General features: G+C 42.0%; 2 protein-coding genes across 9 annotated transcripts in view; one reads left to right on the top strand and one right to left on the bottom strand.

Annotated features, from left to right (window-relative positions):
- Ltbp1 (latent transforming growth factor beta binding protein 1) overlaps positions 1–17593 on the bottom strand; it is a 399391-nt gene that overhangs the window by 50737 nt on the left and 331061 nt on the right. The window lies entirely within an intron of this gene.
- Positions 14494–17593, top strand: part of LOC121825198 (uncharacterized) — a 42574-nt gene continuing 39474 nt past the window's right edge. For both annotated transcript variants that reach the window (XR_013046929.1, XM_076558657.1), the window contains exon 1: positions 14494–14645. Coding sequence is in view for 1 of the 2 variants with exons in the window: in XM_076558657.1 (XP_076414772.1) it covers positions 14573–14645 (73 nt within the window). In the remaining variant the exon portion in view is untranslated. The remainder of the gene's footprint in view (positions 14646–17593) is intronic.

Here is a 17593-nt window from a genome sequence, read left to right as displayed (position 1 = left end):
ACATCTTGGATCTGCCATTAGCTGAACTCGAGAGCACAGAACTCCCAGACACACCTTATCCAGTACACAGAAACAATGGTAAAGGTACGTGTGACATTATCAGTGTGTCCCAACAATTACTATGAGATCAAACAAGCATCCACAAAGCACTAATTTAGGGACATAAAATGTTAGGAGGACCTGACGCATGTCAACCATCCCTATCACTGCCACTCTTCATCCCTAGTGACCGACGATCTCCCTAACTTTGTCCCACTAAAACACAGATGCCGCAGAGGCCCCCCTTATATCCGATTCTCAGGTCAGCCCCTATTGCCCTCTAGGTCTGGTGAACACCCACACCCTGAACACACAGAACATATTCTTGGTTCTACCTTCCATGGCCTGCAGGTGGACGTCTGCCAGAGCTCAGAATTCCTAGGATCTACTGCATGCTAGCTTTCCCCATCTACCTTCCCGGACTCTAAGCTTCAACAATCAGAGTCCTTGGGGTAAAAGGTTCCATCTTCAACCACAATCCTTTCCCCAAGCACACTTCTTATTCTTCACTGTTTTCATTTGATTTTCTGCCATCATCTTTATCAAGCCTAACAGCTGACTTTAAACAGAGACTTTAAAGCCTCTTCCTGACATGGGCAAACATTTTCTCTCATTTCTTCCCTTTCATCTGTCTTGCCTTTCTAACTTGAACAGAAAACTCAGTGCCATCATTTCACGTCTAAACCAGCAAGTCTTCCTCCTGGCAATCTCCTGCAGCAAACTGATTGGACTGATCCGAATGCCCGCACAAAGCTGGGGTTGCAGCTAGTTTACTGATTGTAACAGTGAGGAGGAATTCCATCCCGTCACTGACTCACTTAGCACAGGCCACTGCTAACTTTGGACTTCCTGAAGCAGGCATCTGTCAAAGAGATTATGCTGTTCTCTGCACTACGAGCTTTTTGGGGGCTGCAAGTTCAGCGATTCTCCACTTCCCATGTACATGCTGATGGATTCCCAGTCTCTCCCAAAGCTTGAGCTCTGTCCTGGTGAAACATTTATCTAAGAGCAAATAGACATTGTCGGTCACAAATGGACTCGCTATCACTGCCCTCCTCATAACAGCTCTGTTTCTCCCATGCCCCTCCATCAGCAATTCCAACCAGACACTCATGCCAGAAATCTTAACACCCTCCCTACCCTTCTGGAACTCCCTCTGCTGCCCTACCCCATTTCTTATCTTTCTGGATACTCCTGACACACCAGTTGGCTTCCCTATCTCCAGTCTTGCCCCGCCCTCTAATCCAGTGGTTCTCGACCTTCCTAACACTGCGACTCTTTAATACAGTTCCTCGTGTTGTGCTGACCCCCAACCACAAAACTGTTTTCATTGCTACCTCATAACTGCAATTTTGCTCCTGTTTTGAATCGTAATGATTTTGGAGATAGAGGGTTGCCAAAGGGGTCGTGACCCACAGGTTGAGCACCAGCTGTTGCCGGCGTGATCTTCACAAAATGCAAGCCCACCCAGGGCCACTCCCTTGCTCAAAATGGTCACCGTCTCTTCTTGGCTAGAGCACAAGGATTCTGTCATCTGGCTCCTGGCTACATGTGTGGTGGCAGTTCTCAGATAACCTTCTCCGTGTGAATGCTAGCCCCGTGGGTGAACTAGAATAAAGTCTCACTGATCTTAAACTCCTTGCCTGATGGACTCTCCCACTCCTCTCTTTGCTCAGGAACTCATGCTGACCCTTCCAGAGTCAGCCTAAAGTGGCACCTCTGTCATGGTACCTCCCTCAACTACTCCAGAGGCAGGTAGGAAGTCACTCTTCCTTTTTCTACACCTGTATTAGGCCTGAGGGGAGGGGGAACCATCAACACACCCTCGACAGCAACTTAGTTCTCTACTAAAATGGGAGAAAAACAGGGAAATCAGCTACTTGGAACCTATTGGCTTCTCAGTCCAGATTCCTAAAATTAGCTACCTTGCCTTCCTTTTTATTAATTTCATGCAATTTCAGCAGATGATGGCCTCTTATGACTGTTCACCAGCACAGGCACTGAATGGCTGGCCTGAAGGTGAACAAGCCCCCAGCTGGCTATGAATTACTGGGCGTCTTGCGGACTCAGTTTACTGTAACAATGATTCACCAAGTAAGTTTAGATGAGTAATACTTTGGACTGGAATGAACAGGAAAAAAGAATGTGAAGTGCCTGCTGGAGACTAGCTGTTCGACAATTAATATTTTATAAAAATGATATAATGCAACTCTGCAGTTTCTTGTTTTCAACAGTGAGGTGAGGTAATAGCTTAACTGGAGGACAGCACTGGTTTCACTTCTCAGAAGGGCCAGGCAAGAGCTCTCTCACCGAGCTAGAAGATGCCCAGTCCTTTGTTTTGATTCTTTAATGGCCTCCATAAAATTTTTTTCACTTTCTTTGACGATATGAGGTTTCAAATCTATTTTTCCATTATCTATCTGGATAGGTGAACATCATTCTCTTTTGCCGGGATTGAATTTGGAACTTGAGACTAATTTTTGAATCATCAAATATCACATTTTCTTTGCTTAACATCAAAATTTCTACAGCATCACTGGAAATACTACCCCCCTCCCAAAGCAAGTAATCTATTGGAATTGACTATCCAGTGATTGCTCACTCATCAATTCACACATATTAGGCATATTATCATAAAAGAACTACTAATTTCTCATACAGCTCTTCTCTTCTCATTTTTTTACTGAGGAAAAAAGTATAGGTAAATATTGGTATTCCAACGTAAATGAAGTCAAGAAACAATACCACTTACAAGGCCGGTGGGTCACTAAAGTTACTCTCCCCCCCAAAAAAAAATCACCTCTTAATATTAGAAAGGTAAATGGAACACAGCCCAGGATGCTTAGAGAGGTCAAGAGCTAGTGTTAAACATTGAAACTGTGTCAATGGTTGTCAAGTTCACACTTTTACGGTCTTAACAGTTGATCTGTTTTGCACATCTGTAAGCTTTTCAGTCAATATATTTTCTTCATCAGTCAACAGTTTTTCAAAACCTATATGGTAAAACGGAACTCCAACTTTCCTTTAATTTCTGAATAGCGATTGATAAAAGTCACCCAATCTTCACCCTCTCACTTTGGTAAAGTGAAGAGTAAAATTAGGGGGGAAAGTATGAAAGATTCAACATGATTTTCTGAAAGAGAGTAGGTCAGGCAGCTTATATGCTGATCACAAAATTAAAACTGTCTTCAAAGAACTTGACAATAAAATTCCTAACAAACACAAACGGTCCCACTAGGTGTCACATTCAGAAAAGCCAATGCGTATCACAAGAAAGGTGCATTTATGTCTATTTTGTTGGGAAAGTGGTTTGGTCTTTTTTTTTCCAGACAAATTCTTCAGTTTTGTTTTGTTTGGTTTCAATTATGAAGAAGAGAGCCTTTTTCCTCAGGCTCTTAACATCTGTACTTTGTAGATTTTTTTTTTCTCTTCCCTATTTTCAAGCGAGACACATCCACCTACTAGGAGAAAAGTCTCAGAAATGAGCTACCCTTCTGCCTCTAGGATACTCTAATAAGGGCGATGGTAGAAATGGAAGTACCATTTGTGGTAGTTGGCCATTTACAAAATCTCCATAATGGCTCCAACATTATGGAGCATGAAGACCCTTCATGCTATCAGGGCATTATTCCATGAATCCTATTTTTCATCCTGATTTAAAGGAGATTTCAGATATATCTACATTGGCCTCCTCATTTTGAGAACCAGAAAACTGAAGCATGGAGAGGGAAGTGTCTTCTGTCAAGTGACACAAAGAGTAAGTGGTAGAGGTGGCGAAAGACTGGTCCTTGTTGAGGACCACCGTCTAACTCCATACTGAAGGCTCTGTTCAACACATGGGCTCGTCTCTCACAAGGATGCTTATAAAATGTTACTCCTATGTAATGAGTGGACCACACTGTGAGTCCAACAAAGCATAATGGAGCATGTTCACTGCAAAGATGCAAATCGAGTCATGTTGTCTGCCACTCAGTGGCATCACTTGACTTGCGGTTTAGAAGGATCTCCTGTCCTTAAACAGGTTTTAGCACAAGCAGCACTGTCATCCTGAAACCTGAAAACCAGAACATGGCAGGTTCCAAAGATGTTTATTGAAGAGACTCCTGGGAGACACATAGCTGACAGTTAGTACGGACGTTCTTCAATCTTTTTATCAGAAGGAAATGCTCTACTATTTCAGCTGAGATCTTCCTAATCACCTGCAATGGGTAAAATATTTGGTGCCAGGATTTTAAGAAAACAGTCACGTAACAGGGCCTTGTATTAAAAGGGATGCAGGGCTTCTGCTCGGGAGAATTGCAGACCTCACACTTCTTCTTGAAAGGAGTGGAGGTTGACCAGAAGACGGTAAACCTCAGCCAAGAGTGGAACTGAGAGATGTTAGCAGAATGTCTGCCCAAAGGAATTTTAAAATGGCATGTCTGCTGGCCCAAAGGAGATTAAGGTATTCCTCACAGCATAGAGGAAAGCCAGCAATGAGCAGGAGATGAGCACAGGCCTGAAGGAAAAATAGAATTTAGCCAATAGGAAATTAAAAACTGGATTTGGAGAGCATCCAGACAATACAATAGGATATTGTAGACCCTTTCTAAAAAAGGTCCACTGAGGTCTGGCAATATCCACAGGGCTGGAGAATATGGTCCTTATGTGTTATGGATAATAATTTAGTTCTGGGAAATGGGTGAGCCAGGAAAACAGCAAAACCCAATGTCTTTGTATAGTCTGACTTCCATGCCAATAGAAGAACCAGAGAGAAGGGCAGGAGAAAAAAATGTGGGGGAATTGATGGTCACACATCTATTTGAAGCAGCTGAAGATAAACAAGAAGAAATGACAGAGGCCAGAAATTCTAGAAAACAAGGCTGGCCAACGAGAGAGCTTCCTATACCCACCCCCCCTACCTCAGGCTACACTGGCCTCAGAGACTTACTCAAGTAATTACTTGAAAATGCCAGGACTAGACTCCTACTTGACTTCTGAAGGAAGCTTTTGGGTCCAGAGAAGCTAAGCCAAACTCTGATATTTGTCAGCCATGACAGACCACACCAATTCCTCACTTACAGTTACAGACATTGAAAACCAATCTTAAAATCATAAATATAATCCTGATTATCTAACCTAGTGGTTCTCATCCTTCCTAATGCTTGACCCTTTAATATAGTTCCTTATGCTGTAGTGACCCCAACCATAAAATTATTTTCATTGCTACTTCATAACTGCAATTTTGCCTACTGTTATGAATTGTAATGTGAATATCTGTGTTTTCCACTGGTCTTACTTAGGAGACCCCTGAGAACATCTGATCTAACCTGAAAAGGGGGAAGCCTTCTTTGACTCTCTCTCCATGTCTAACACCCATGTTCTCCTGGCTTTATCTCTGGCTTCTATCTTAACTCTTTTCTCTGTGCCCCAGCCTTCTCTAAGGCTTCACCTTCTCACACCTAGCTGGCTGCAATGGCCTCCTAACCTGGTTTTGTGCTTTCAAATACCCAGGAGGAACACAGATTTATTACTCACAATAACAAAGTGATTAAGTATCTAGAAATAGTCTGCCAAGTAACGTTCTGCTTAAAAACATTGTTATAGTTTAAATATGATGTGTCCCTCACCAAAGACTTGTGTGAAACTCTTCACCCCAGCCCATGGTGTGCTACTGAGGAGCTTCTAGTAACTTAAAGAGACAGGTCTACCTGGAAAAAATGAGTCACAAGGGAAGGCCCTTGGAAGGCCTGGGTCTACTTGTGGTTTCTTTCTCTCTGCTTCCTGTCTGACACAAGGTAAAAATCTCTTCTGTCTCATGCTCCTGACCCCATGATGTTCTGCTCGGAAGCCTGGGACCAAGTGACCATTCACCTCAGAAACCATGAGCTAAAATTACCCTTTACTTCTTCAAGTTGGTTGTGTTGGGCATTCCATCAGTGCAACAAAAACCTCTTCAGTGTATCTCCATGCATAATGATGGGAAGGGTTTTATGGCATGGCCTCTGAACTCGTCTATCCTTGGGTTCTAAGTTACTTGCTTTTCCAGCTACCCCATCTACCCCTGCATTTTCTACTCACCTCTTCCTCCCCTGGCTATCGGATCACTGACCAAGAACCAGCATTCCTAGGTACCCATAGTCTTACAAAATCAAGAAGAGTCTTTTTTCACCATACTCCCTTCCCAGAGAACCATATTTCCCAGCCTCTCTCTGTACCAGTCACGGCACTTGTTTTTTTTTCTTTTCTTTTTTTTTTTTTGTTCGTTTGTTTTTCGAGATAGGGTTTCTCTGTGGAGCTTTGCGCCTTTCCTGGAGCTCATTCTGTAGCTCAGGCTGGCCTCGAACTCACGAAGATCCGCCTGGCTCTGCCTCCCGAGTGCTGGGATTAAAGGCGTGCGCCACCACTGCCCAGCAGCACTTGATGTTTTTACACGCACTGTTTCCCCTCCTTCATTCCTCATTTGCTCTTGGATGCATCCTATATATGAGACTCCCTCCGAAGGAGCTCTTGATAAGATCATCCATTTGCCAGGCACAATGTCTCCTTCCTGGTAATCATCTTCACATCACTCTGGATGGTACCTGATGCAGCTGAATGCCTTCTGATCTTTGAAGTCTTTTTCTTCCTTGGTTTCCACTATTTCCTGTGCTTCTGGGTTTTATGTCTATCTGTGGGTCACTCCTCAAGCAGTCTTAATTACTTGATGAGTACACATTGATGTTTCTTGAGCTCAATCTCGGCTTTACCTTCTGTTCTCATTTGGTGCTATTTCTTAATGGCCTCATCCATTCTACCAGCTGCAAATACCACCTGCACCTCAGGCCTCTCAGTTTGCATCTTCAGCCTGGACCTTGCAGAACACTGGGCCTACTGTGACTCAACTGCCACCAGACATGCCCACATGAGTATTTAATCAATAACTCTAACTTAGTAGTATATACTCCGGTCACTCTTGATCTGTCTACTTGCTTCATTTTTACCATATCAGCAAATAATGACAGCAAATATCAGAATGTATGGTTAATCAACACTCCTTTTCTCATAAGAGACAAAGTAGAAAAGGCAAAATGCATTTAGAGACAAAAAGATCACTTCAAAAGAATACAAAGGTCAATCCACTATAAAGATCTGATGATTATATATTTAATTCTATCATCTGAGGATGTGCAAAATTTAAACTGGCTAACTAAAACAAGAAGCGGACAAATTCTAAAAATAATACCAGAGGACTTTTCAAACTATAGAAACGATCCCTGAAAGTATAGTCTTCAGAGGACTTTTCAATACCTCTTCTTATGCAATAAGTGAACAAAAGCATTATTTTATATAGATGGTTTGAACAATACAATTGACACACTAGCCCTAATTGACACAGATATGTGCAACTACCTCATATACATTTGTTCCTAAGTCTATGTCCTAGTTTGCTATCTATTGCTGTGACAGAACACTCAGAACAAAACCATCTTGGGTAGGAAAAGATTCAGTTGTCTTACATACAGATTATAGTTCCTCGCTGAGGGAAGTCAGGAAAGTAGCTCAAGGTAAGAGACCAGTTACAGGAATTGAAGGAGACACCATGGAGGAATGTTGCTCACTGGCTTGCTCTCTATGGCTTGCTCAGCATGCTTTTTCTTAAAAGTACAACTCAGGCCCACCTGTCCAGGTGTGGCACTGCCTAGAGTGGGCTTGGCTAGCCCACTTCGATCATGAATGAAGAAAATGCCCCGTAGACTTGCCTACAGACAATATGATGAAGGCATTTTTTCAGTTGCGGTTTCTCTTCCCAGATAATCTAACTGTGTCAAACTTGACGAAACTAGCCAGCACTGTGTTAGAGGAACATTTATTGAAGCTGATCATTTTTTTTAAAAGATTTATTTATTTATTTTATGTGTACAAGTACTCCATCTGCATATACACCTGCATGCCTGAAGAGGACATCAGGTCTTACCATCGATGGTTGTGAGCCACCATGTGGGTGCTGGGAATTAAACTCAGGACCTGGAAGAGCAGCCAGTGCTCTTAACCACTGGGTCATCCCTCCAGCCTCCTGAAGTTGATAATTTCTTATGCCATAGCAAATTCAAAGATTAAAGTAAATTAGAGTGTGTTCTGTGAGCATATTAAGGTAGACATAGATAACACAAAGATGGTTAGAACACCTCTCAAATGTCTGGAGAGTTAGCAAATTATTTCTAAACAGTTCACTGACAGAAGGGGGAAAATGGCAATGGTCTTTAGAATATTTTTATCTGGATGATAAAATACAAAATATCCAGACTCCAAAGTCATTCTTGGGAGGAACTGGATAGCTGTAAATACATTAATATATTAATAGAAGACGGTTGAGAGTCTAGTGGTTTAAGCGTCTATTGCAATGATTAAAAACTAAAGACAAAAAGCACCCAAAGAAAGGAAAGAGAAGCAACCAATATACAAGCAGAAAATAAGAGGAGGAAACAAGGAATAATGAATAAAGCTGTTCCCTGTGAAGACCAGTGAGTGAAGGAGGAGTAAGTGATCAAGAACCAAGTCCAGACTTAACAATACTCAAAGCAAACACAAAACACACTGGTGCACAGTCAATAGAGAGAGCCATTATGATCACTTTTGTTCCAATGAACTTGAAAGCTCCTATAAGATCAATGACTTCCTTGAAAAGCAACTTACTAAAACTCATATGAAAAGTGGAGTATAAATACAATTTTAGTTATTAAAAATCTATCAACTGAAATGGAAAAAAACTCTAACACACACACACACACACACACACACACACACAACTTCCCAGCTATAAATGACTTCACTTGTGAATTCATCTAAGAATCTGAGAACGAATGAAGACTAATTTTGTATAGTTTCCCAGACCCAACAAAAAGGGTGATTATATTATAGTCTCTTGTTGCTGTAACAAAACATCTGACATGACTGTCTCAAAGGCAGTCCAATTCCCTTAAGCTAAAGGTTTTGGCTGGTCTAGCTCATACATGCTCATCTTCATAAGCATGGAGAGAACATGGTGGCAGGAGCATTGTGCAGGGGAGACGACTCATCTTATGATGTTCAGAAAGCAGAAAACAAAATACTAGAAGGGCCAAGGCAAAACAGGGTCAGCGAATACAGGGTCCCATTGACCTGCTTCTTCCAAGTAGACTCAACATCCTAAATTTTTAAGAATGTTCCAAAACAGCATCATCAGCTGAGGACCACACCCTCAACATGTAAGCTTTTTTCAATTACATCACATCCAAACAGATATACTTTCAAACTCAATTTGAGGCTAAAAGAACTTTGACTCCACAAATTCAACAAGGACATTAGAAGGAAGGACAATCAATAGCTATCCTTTTATAGGCACTGATGCCAATATTCTAAAGAAAAATTAATAATTTGATTGCAGTGATATATAAAAAGGACTTTGTTAAATATTAGTCCTTACCAGGAAAATGGAAAGGGACATTATATGCCATAGGCTTTTAACTAAACTTCAAAAGGAATCAATCAATCACTGATAAGATGTGGATCTGTAACTTGTACTCTTCGCTGGCACATGTGCAAACTGGCATTCTCAAAAACTGGAGGGATATATCTATAAGAGGTAAGTGCACCTATCTTTATACTTATACACTTCTGGGTAATATCTAACAGGAATGAATGGTTATGTCCACTAAAAGACATGTTCCCAGATAGCCAATGGGCATTTAGTCACAAGAGTGATGGTTAATACTGACTGTCAACTTGAGAGGTTCTAGGTCCCCTATGAGCCAAGCCTCTGGGCAATCCAGTGTCAGATTATCTAGACTAGGCTAACCACAGTGGGAAGAGCCAACTTAATTGCAGGTGGTAACATTCCATGGGTTGGGGCTCTAGATTGGAGAAAAAGGAAAAAGTCAGCTGAGCACAAGAATTCATCATTCTCTGCTTCCCGAATGAAGATGCAATGTGCCTAGCTGCCTTGAGTTCATGCCCTGATGACTTCTTCACTATGATGGGCATTTCCCCTTGAAGTGTAAACTGTAATAAACCCCTCCTCCTTTAAATTGTGTCTTGTCAAGCATTTGGTCACATCCACAAGAAAAATGATGACTGCAGAGACCATACTTGCAACAACTCAAATAACAACCAGCACCATAATTACAGCGTTTCCATGCAATATACATGTAGCAATGAAAATCAATAGGCTGATACATATAATAAAATTAATGTGTATATATAGCACTGATGAATAAAAGAAGCAAGAGATGAGTATATATTATGTAAGTCCATTGATAGATTGCTGAAAACTGGCAAAATAAACCACAATGAGAGAGTAAGAATGATTACTGGGTATATGGGGCATGGAGTAATGGAGGAGGTCTGTGATCATTTAAAATCATTGGGATGTTTGGGGGAAGGTTTGGAGGACAGTTCCTGTAAAAGTTAAGCTGTGCCTTAAAAAATTACATACTTTTTAAAACTATTTTTTTTTTAATTTAATTCATGCATATGCGTGTCTGTCAGAGTGTATGCCGTGTGCATGCAGGTACTCACAGTGGCCAGAAGAGAGCATCCGATCTCCTGAAGCTGGAGTTACAGGCATTTGTGAGCTGCCTGGCCTGGATGCTGGGAACTGAACTCGGGTTCTCAGAAACAGCAGCAGGCATTCTGAAACTGCTAAGCCATCTCTCAAGCCCCAATCCTGTACTTTTAAGTATGCATTTTAGTATAGGCTTTTTATCAAGCTAATTTATATTATTACATTCCCTGGTTAGAGACACTGGATTTCAAAAGGTCATTCATGTCACCACTCCCCATGAGACAGTATTGGGGCACACATTCGCCCTTGTAGGGAGTCTACCACAGCAACCTTGGTCATTACTTCCTGCTCATTGCAATCCATTCCTAAACTCTTTTTTTTTAAACTGCAAAATCGAGGCAAGCTATTTTTGCTTGTTTAAAACAATACAACCCAGAATAAAACTATACACGTAACACACTATGTCTTAGAGTTTTAACTGCATTTTAGTAAGACCTACTGCAAGTCATGAGGAGTATATGAATCCCATCTCCAGGCAACTATGTGTTGGTACTAGCGATAGTGCTGGAAGAAGCAATATCATGGGTTGGTTTCATCGGTGTCTTGGTGAATAGTTACATATTCAGAACAGACAGAAACTCTGATACTGTAGGACGTGAGGGTTAGACACATGAACTGTTCAGGAGGCCGTTCATGTTTGCTAGGCTATTCATTCAGAGACGCTGACGCTGAGTCAGCACTACCCACTCTGAGAGTCTCCTGTTCAGACCCAGAATGGTTTCCAATCCTGGGACCCTTCCTACTCTATTTTTTTTTTTTAGACATTTAAAAGTAAATATTGTTAGAAAATGTTCTTTTACACAAAGGGAAAATAGAAAATGAATGAGGTTTTTTTTTTTTTATCTTTGTGAGTTTTTTTTTTTAAATACCCCCAAGGAGTACTAAATTTTAAGTGTTTAAATTTTCCCCCATTCTCATCCCCAGTAGGATAAAGAAAAAGAAATAGAATAAATAACAGAAGGGTCTTTCTGTCTCACCCAAAGGAGGTCAGAAATGAGCGGTCTCATGAATGAAGTCTTGCACGGATCACTTGGTTGGGGGGTGTGGGGGGGGGAGGGAAATCCAAAAAGCACACATGTCACGTCAGCATTACATTTCAAACCATCCTGACAGGCTCATTCTGTGAATGATCAGGCAAGCAGAGGAAGTGGTCTGACCCTGATGGGTTTCCTCATTGGGGGAGCTTGCAAAGCTCTGGCCTTGTATCTGGAAAGGTCGTTTGTGTCATTAAACAGCTTGGAAAGGCTGCACTTTGTGCTTGGCAAGGATCTTCCTGCTGGAGACCAGAGCTGCAGAGTGGAGCGAGGGGGCACAGCCTGGGGAAACGTGGGTTGGCCAGATGTCTGTTTGGTTCCAACCAAACCTCGATATTTCATATAAAGATTCAAAACTGAGTATCTGGGACAAGGAAGAAAAATACTAAGATCACAAAATAGGATGCTTTTTAATGAAATGAGACATGTTTTTGTTTTTTGTCTAGTTTGGGACGGCATCTCCCTCTGGCTTATCTGGAACTGGTGGAGATCCTCCTGCCTCAGCCTCCAGAGTGCTGGGATTACTGTACACTCTCACACCAACTCATTTTCTCTTCAGAAAAGCAAAACAAACCAACAAACCAAAAAATAAAAAATAAAACCACACACACACACACAGACACACACACACACACACACAGAGAGAGAGAGCACATTGCCTATATTTCTTCAGAGAAATAAGAAGCTATCTTTCTGAATGTAAAAGCACATTTTCCATTTTCTTCCTATTTCTTCCCACCAAGGCTAAGATAATACTATATAAAAACTAAAAAAGTGTCTGAAAAGGACGGAAAGTCCATGAGAAGGAACTAGATCTGTTACAGAAAAGAAATATTTCTAAAAAATCTAAAAGAATAACACAAGAGGCCTTAAATACGAGACTATTTTTCTATCCTGAAGGCACTCACATAAAGGACAATCACGGAAAATGGAGCGCTTGGGTCACGCTGTAAATTACATCCACGCTGTTCAGAGACAGTTCTCTCAAGAATCCCAGAAAACACCCCTCGCTTCCGCTGCATGTAGCTGAATGTATGTTTCTTCTTTCACAGCTCTCACAAGAGACAGGACACACTGAATGTGCATGTGTGTTTTTATGCCGTTGTAAGTTTTATAAATGCAGTGTTACTTTGTCTTAACACATCTACTAGTAAACATTTACATCACCCGTGTATTAATTTAACAGCTTTACACTTTCATGCTAGCCTGCTTTGAGAGCACAAAGGTCTTATTCTAAATGCCAAGCCACACTGTACATTTTGTTTTCCTACGCCACCTCTTGAAGGCTAAGCAGCCAGTGTGGACCAGGAGAAAGCCCTCGACATAGGCCAAACATATCAAACCCCAGATTCATCTTTTTGACACATAGGCCCCAGAGGCAACATAAAAAAGGCCAAAGAATTTTCTTTTCTTCCCCCCGCTATTCTAATTTTTCTCTTTCTATATTCCAATAGAAAGCCAAGAAAGATCAATTATAAAACCACAGAAAATGGACAGTGTATCTCTAGAAATACTAGCCCCCGGGCTTCGGGCAAGGAAGCATCGATGTTGGCCGGAACCTCACTAGCAATTAAGAAACAAAAATAATTTGAAACGTCAAGTATTGGATGGGTGAGTGGAAAAGCTGAGTTGGTCATGTGACATTCTTAGGGAACACAGAAGGTGAGGGATGAAGGCAAATCATAGAGAAAGGAATTACTATGCCATATTATACATGACTTTAATTTTGGATTTAAAAGCAGAGGTAGTAACCCATCAGTGCATAGGCCCAGATCTGGAACCACCCAATAATTTCACTCACAAATACATAAACTGTATGACCCATATTCTGTAAGCACTGATAATACAAAATGAACATGTTTTAAATGTTCCTGCTTCTGTGTCACAAAGGAAATAAGTGGCAGGGATGAAAGTACCCACGTAAGAAGCACTAAGTCAGTAATAATACCACAGCCATGGAGCAAGCCCTGTGGGTTAGGCTCCATTCTGGGCTGATGGTGCCAACGCATACCCAGCTCACGCGGGTAGCACGGTCCTCACTATCCAGGGCGAAATGAAGTAGTGCTACCTCAGGAACTTACCCAGCCCACACAGCAAAGAAGGAGCTGGAAGTCAAGTTCACAGACTCAGGTCCCCCAGCTTACCCGTCCAACAGCTTCTAGGCCCAACCATTACTCGGGGCATGCTTTGCAGAATAAGGGAGACTTTGCAAATGTGCACAGCACGCTTGGCTAAGGGCAACCTTGTTCCAAAGGTTCCCCAATACAGGATGAAGTGAAGACGGTATTCCCTCCACCATTCACTCTCCAAATACCTATCATGCCCTAAGCATCTCCAGGGGCATACAAAGCACAGGGCAAGACTGAAGCCGGTCCCTGCCTCCCTGGCCTGAGACTCTTGCAGTGGCCGTCGCAATAGCAACCCACGCACAAAGGAGGAGAATAGAGAGGAAATGGGGGAAGGAAAAGAAAACCACTGAAACAGGAATTCACTAGGGGTGAGAAAGTCTGAGAAAAGTGGTTGAGAAGTGCTCTGGGAGCGTGCAGTATTTGGATAAAGCCCCCAGAAGGAGAGGTGAGGGCCTCTGTACTCCTTATGAATATAACCAATGTCCTCACAGTTGCAGCCGAAAGCATACCAGTGAATACCTAACCCACCCACAGGCTTCTTGTGAAGGTCTAACGAGAAGAACAGCACGATGTACTTAGCGTAGCGCCTGGGACAGCGAGAACTCCGGGAACGGCAGCTATCACCACCAGGAATGCTGTTGTCTTCCTAGCAACCGTGGAACCATTCCCTGCCCACTTGCGTGGGGATTCCAAGATAATCGCCTAAGTGACTGTTTCTAACGTGACACGTAGAGCAGTGTGATTCAGATCCGAAGTGTGAAAACGCCTCGTGAGAGCTTCCCATGACCTACAAAGACCTTGCAATGTAGATGACACCAAGAGAATTGTCAAAACTGGTCATTCAGGCCGGGGGCCAAGGGCGTGTGAGGGCATCAATACAAGGTATGCGTTGTCCATTCCCATTTGCTGACTTTGCTTTTTTTGACAAGCTCACGTCTATTATTTGGTTGCAATGAAAGCGTGGATGAGCTTGCCTGTCTCTGGGCTTGTAAAGAGGCGGAGAAAGAGTTCCTGAAACTTCTGCTTCTGTTAGGAGTTTCTTTAGCCGGTGTCGATATACTATCAAGCAACATATGGGAAAATCTGGATTCCGGGTCCAAAGGCAGCTTATTCCATCAAAATTTCCTCAGCCCTCTCCATAATGACTTAAATGTCCACTTTCATTCAGTCTTGCTGAAGCGCATCCACAGGAAGAACAAATCTGAACAGTAAGTAGTTCTTACCAATGGAACCCACCTCCTTTACTTGAAATATTGTCTGAGCCTTTTCCTTTTTTTTTTTTCCTGCATGTGGTAGACAATATATCCCCTTGTAAATCCCCCACCCTTTTCTTATCCAGTAAAGGTAAGAAACAGTCAAATTGTTTTCCTTAGTAGACCTTTCAGTTTTAGACCTTAAAATGACTAATAAATAAATAAACCTAAAAATCTTCTGCCCTGGCAGCAGGATGTAATCTAGTTTGGGTCAGGGTACTTGAATATCGTTCTTGGCTAAATCACTTTTGGAAATATTTCTCTTTAGCAGTGGATATGAAGTTCTGTCTTCATGCCACAAAACTACTGATGCCTTAGTGCTCTGTCGGCAGTGGGTTTGTACTTCCGTTCTACACTGTGCATAGAAAATGTACCTCAAGGTCAAACACACAGAACACTTGCTTTATTTCTTGGAGTGGAGCTGTCCAGTGATGACAAAATTAGCCGCAAGTCTGAAGCCACGTTGTTTCGTTCACATGGCTACCGCCATTCTCAATCAACATGCTTCAGGAAGCCAGCTGTCCGTGATAGGTCAACTTTGATATCATCTTTTTCTGGATGAATATATGAGCAAGTAGTGGCTTGCAGTTGGTACCCAAGAAGGGTCTCTATAGTTCTCTAATAGTAGGATTTAATTTTGTGGGGACTGAGGAGAAAATTCTAGATCTCTGAGGTTATAAGAGATCCCCTCTCTGTCTTGCAAATCTCAAATTCTCACTGAGTATCAGAATTGTCATGAAGACCAAGAAGAGGCATCCATCACATATTCAGTCCCAAGTCCTATTATGAGCAGTGAGAAGTAACAGCATCATCATAATTGGCGGGGTTGGGAGCACAGCAGTTGGACATAGAGTTAAAACAAAAGCCTTTGATCTTCTCTTTCCAATAGGAAAAAAAAAAGTAATGCCAGATGCACACCTGACTTTTAAAGCAGAATCTGCCTCCAGGAGTAGTTGGAGATTCCCAGTGAGGTTTTATCATTTCTGTAGATCCCTTGGTCACCTCTTACTGCCCCAGCCTTTCCCACTCCCAATCCACCAGAGAGGTGGATCTGCTGTCACCATCGAGCCTGCACTGAGATCACTCAGTCAAAGCTCACGTTACACAAGGACTCACATTTATGTTGTATCGATTTGGTTTTTATTCCTCCGTAGGGAACGGAATTCATGCCGGGGATAGGGCAAAGGCCTTCTGCTTGTCACTTTGAACCTTCGGCCATTTATTGATGGTGCTTGTCACTTAGGAGTCAAAGATCAGTTTAAAACTAAGAGGCATTTAATGTGGATCTTTTGCTCAAACACAAAGTAACTTTTTTTTTTATGAACACACAGAAGCAGAATAGTCAATTCTGCCACCCTCCTCCATGTCTCCTTTCTTGCTCTAGATCTCATGGTTCCCTGAATTCAACTCTACTTCTTCGTTTATTCACAGGATTTCTCACATCCTAATGTCGTATATCATTTACACTCTTAGTTTATTGTCTCAGAAAAATATGGAGGTCTGTTTTGGGGGGTGGGCACTGAAGCTGCTCCAGTACTTAGGACTGTCATTTGCACATAGTAGGCATTCATGAATGTTTCTTGAGGACTAGGAATGTAACTCTGTAGCAGAATGCTTACCTAGCATGTGTGTGGCCCTAAGTTTCATTCCTAGCAACTCAAATAGATAAACAAACAACAAACACACTGTTTGTTGAATGGATGAATGGAAATGCTTTCTGAACTATGGGATTTTATGAAGGGTTTATCGCACATGGTCAGGAGGCCGTTAGCATGACTGACCAATGGAGGAGAACAAGGAAGGAAGGATCCCTAAGTTCTGTAAATCAGCAGTGTTTTTATTATTTTGCTGGCTCCTTTGGATCCTTGTGACACCAATGTGGCCATTCTATGGTGTGAGTCAGCTGGAGGGCACGTGAGGTTCAAAGACATGTGATGTTCCCAACACCACTGGATTACAGCACAAATTCTCACTAAGCCTGGACACACGCTGGGTGTGAGGTCAGAGGCAGAGTGATGTGGTCAGGGAGCAAGAGAGGTTTCTCTCTAGGGGTCCAGAGCACTCTGATGGCTCCCAGTGTTTCTGCTCATTCCCCATGCACACACATTCGGCTAATGACGAGGAAGCCATTCCCTGAGCTAGCGAGTGAGCACCATGACAAAATACCATTCCTGTAGATTAAAATCCCACAATAAAAAATAACAATGAAAAAACTAAAGAGCGAAATCATCGGGAATGTTAAAGTCACTGGATAGAGCAAAATGGGTTATAAAATGGTGATGTAAGGGAAATAAGGAAATTCACCGTCACATTACATACAACATGAGAGCTCTGGTTACATGGTGACAAGACAATAGCAGAAGACAAGCGATAACTGAGAGATAGCATGGAAGGATAGAAGACAATATCCATCTAAAGAGCCCTGTTCCCCATGATTTCCTAACACCCAACTCTGGGATTTATAATGTGTACATGTATGTATGTATATACATATATAATGTATAGAATGCTATATATATGTGTGTATATCACATGATATAAACAGCATGCTACACCATGCAGTTATTTATGTATCCA

Source organism: Peromyscus maniculatus, chromosome 22 (genome assembly GCF_049852395.1).
Source record: "Peromyscus maniculatus bairdii isolate BWxNUB_F1_BW_parent chromosome 22, HU_Pman_BW_mat_3.1, whole genome shotgun sequence".
Lineage (NCBI taxonomy): Eukaryota > Metazoa > Chordata > Mammalia > Rodentia > Cricetidae > Peromyscus > Peromyscus maniculatus.
The sequence above is the reverse complement of the archived record's forward strand: the minus strand, read 5'-3'. Positions and strand labels throughout refer to the sequence as shown.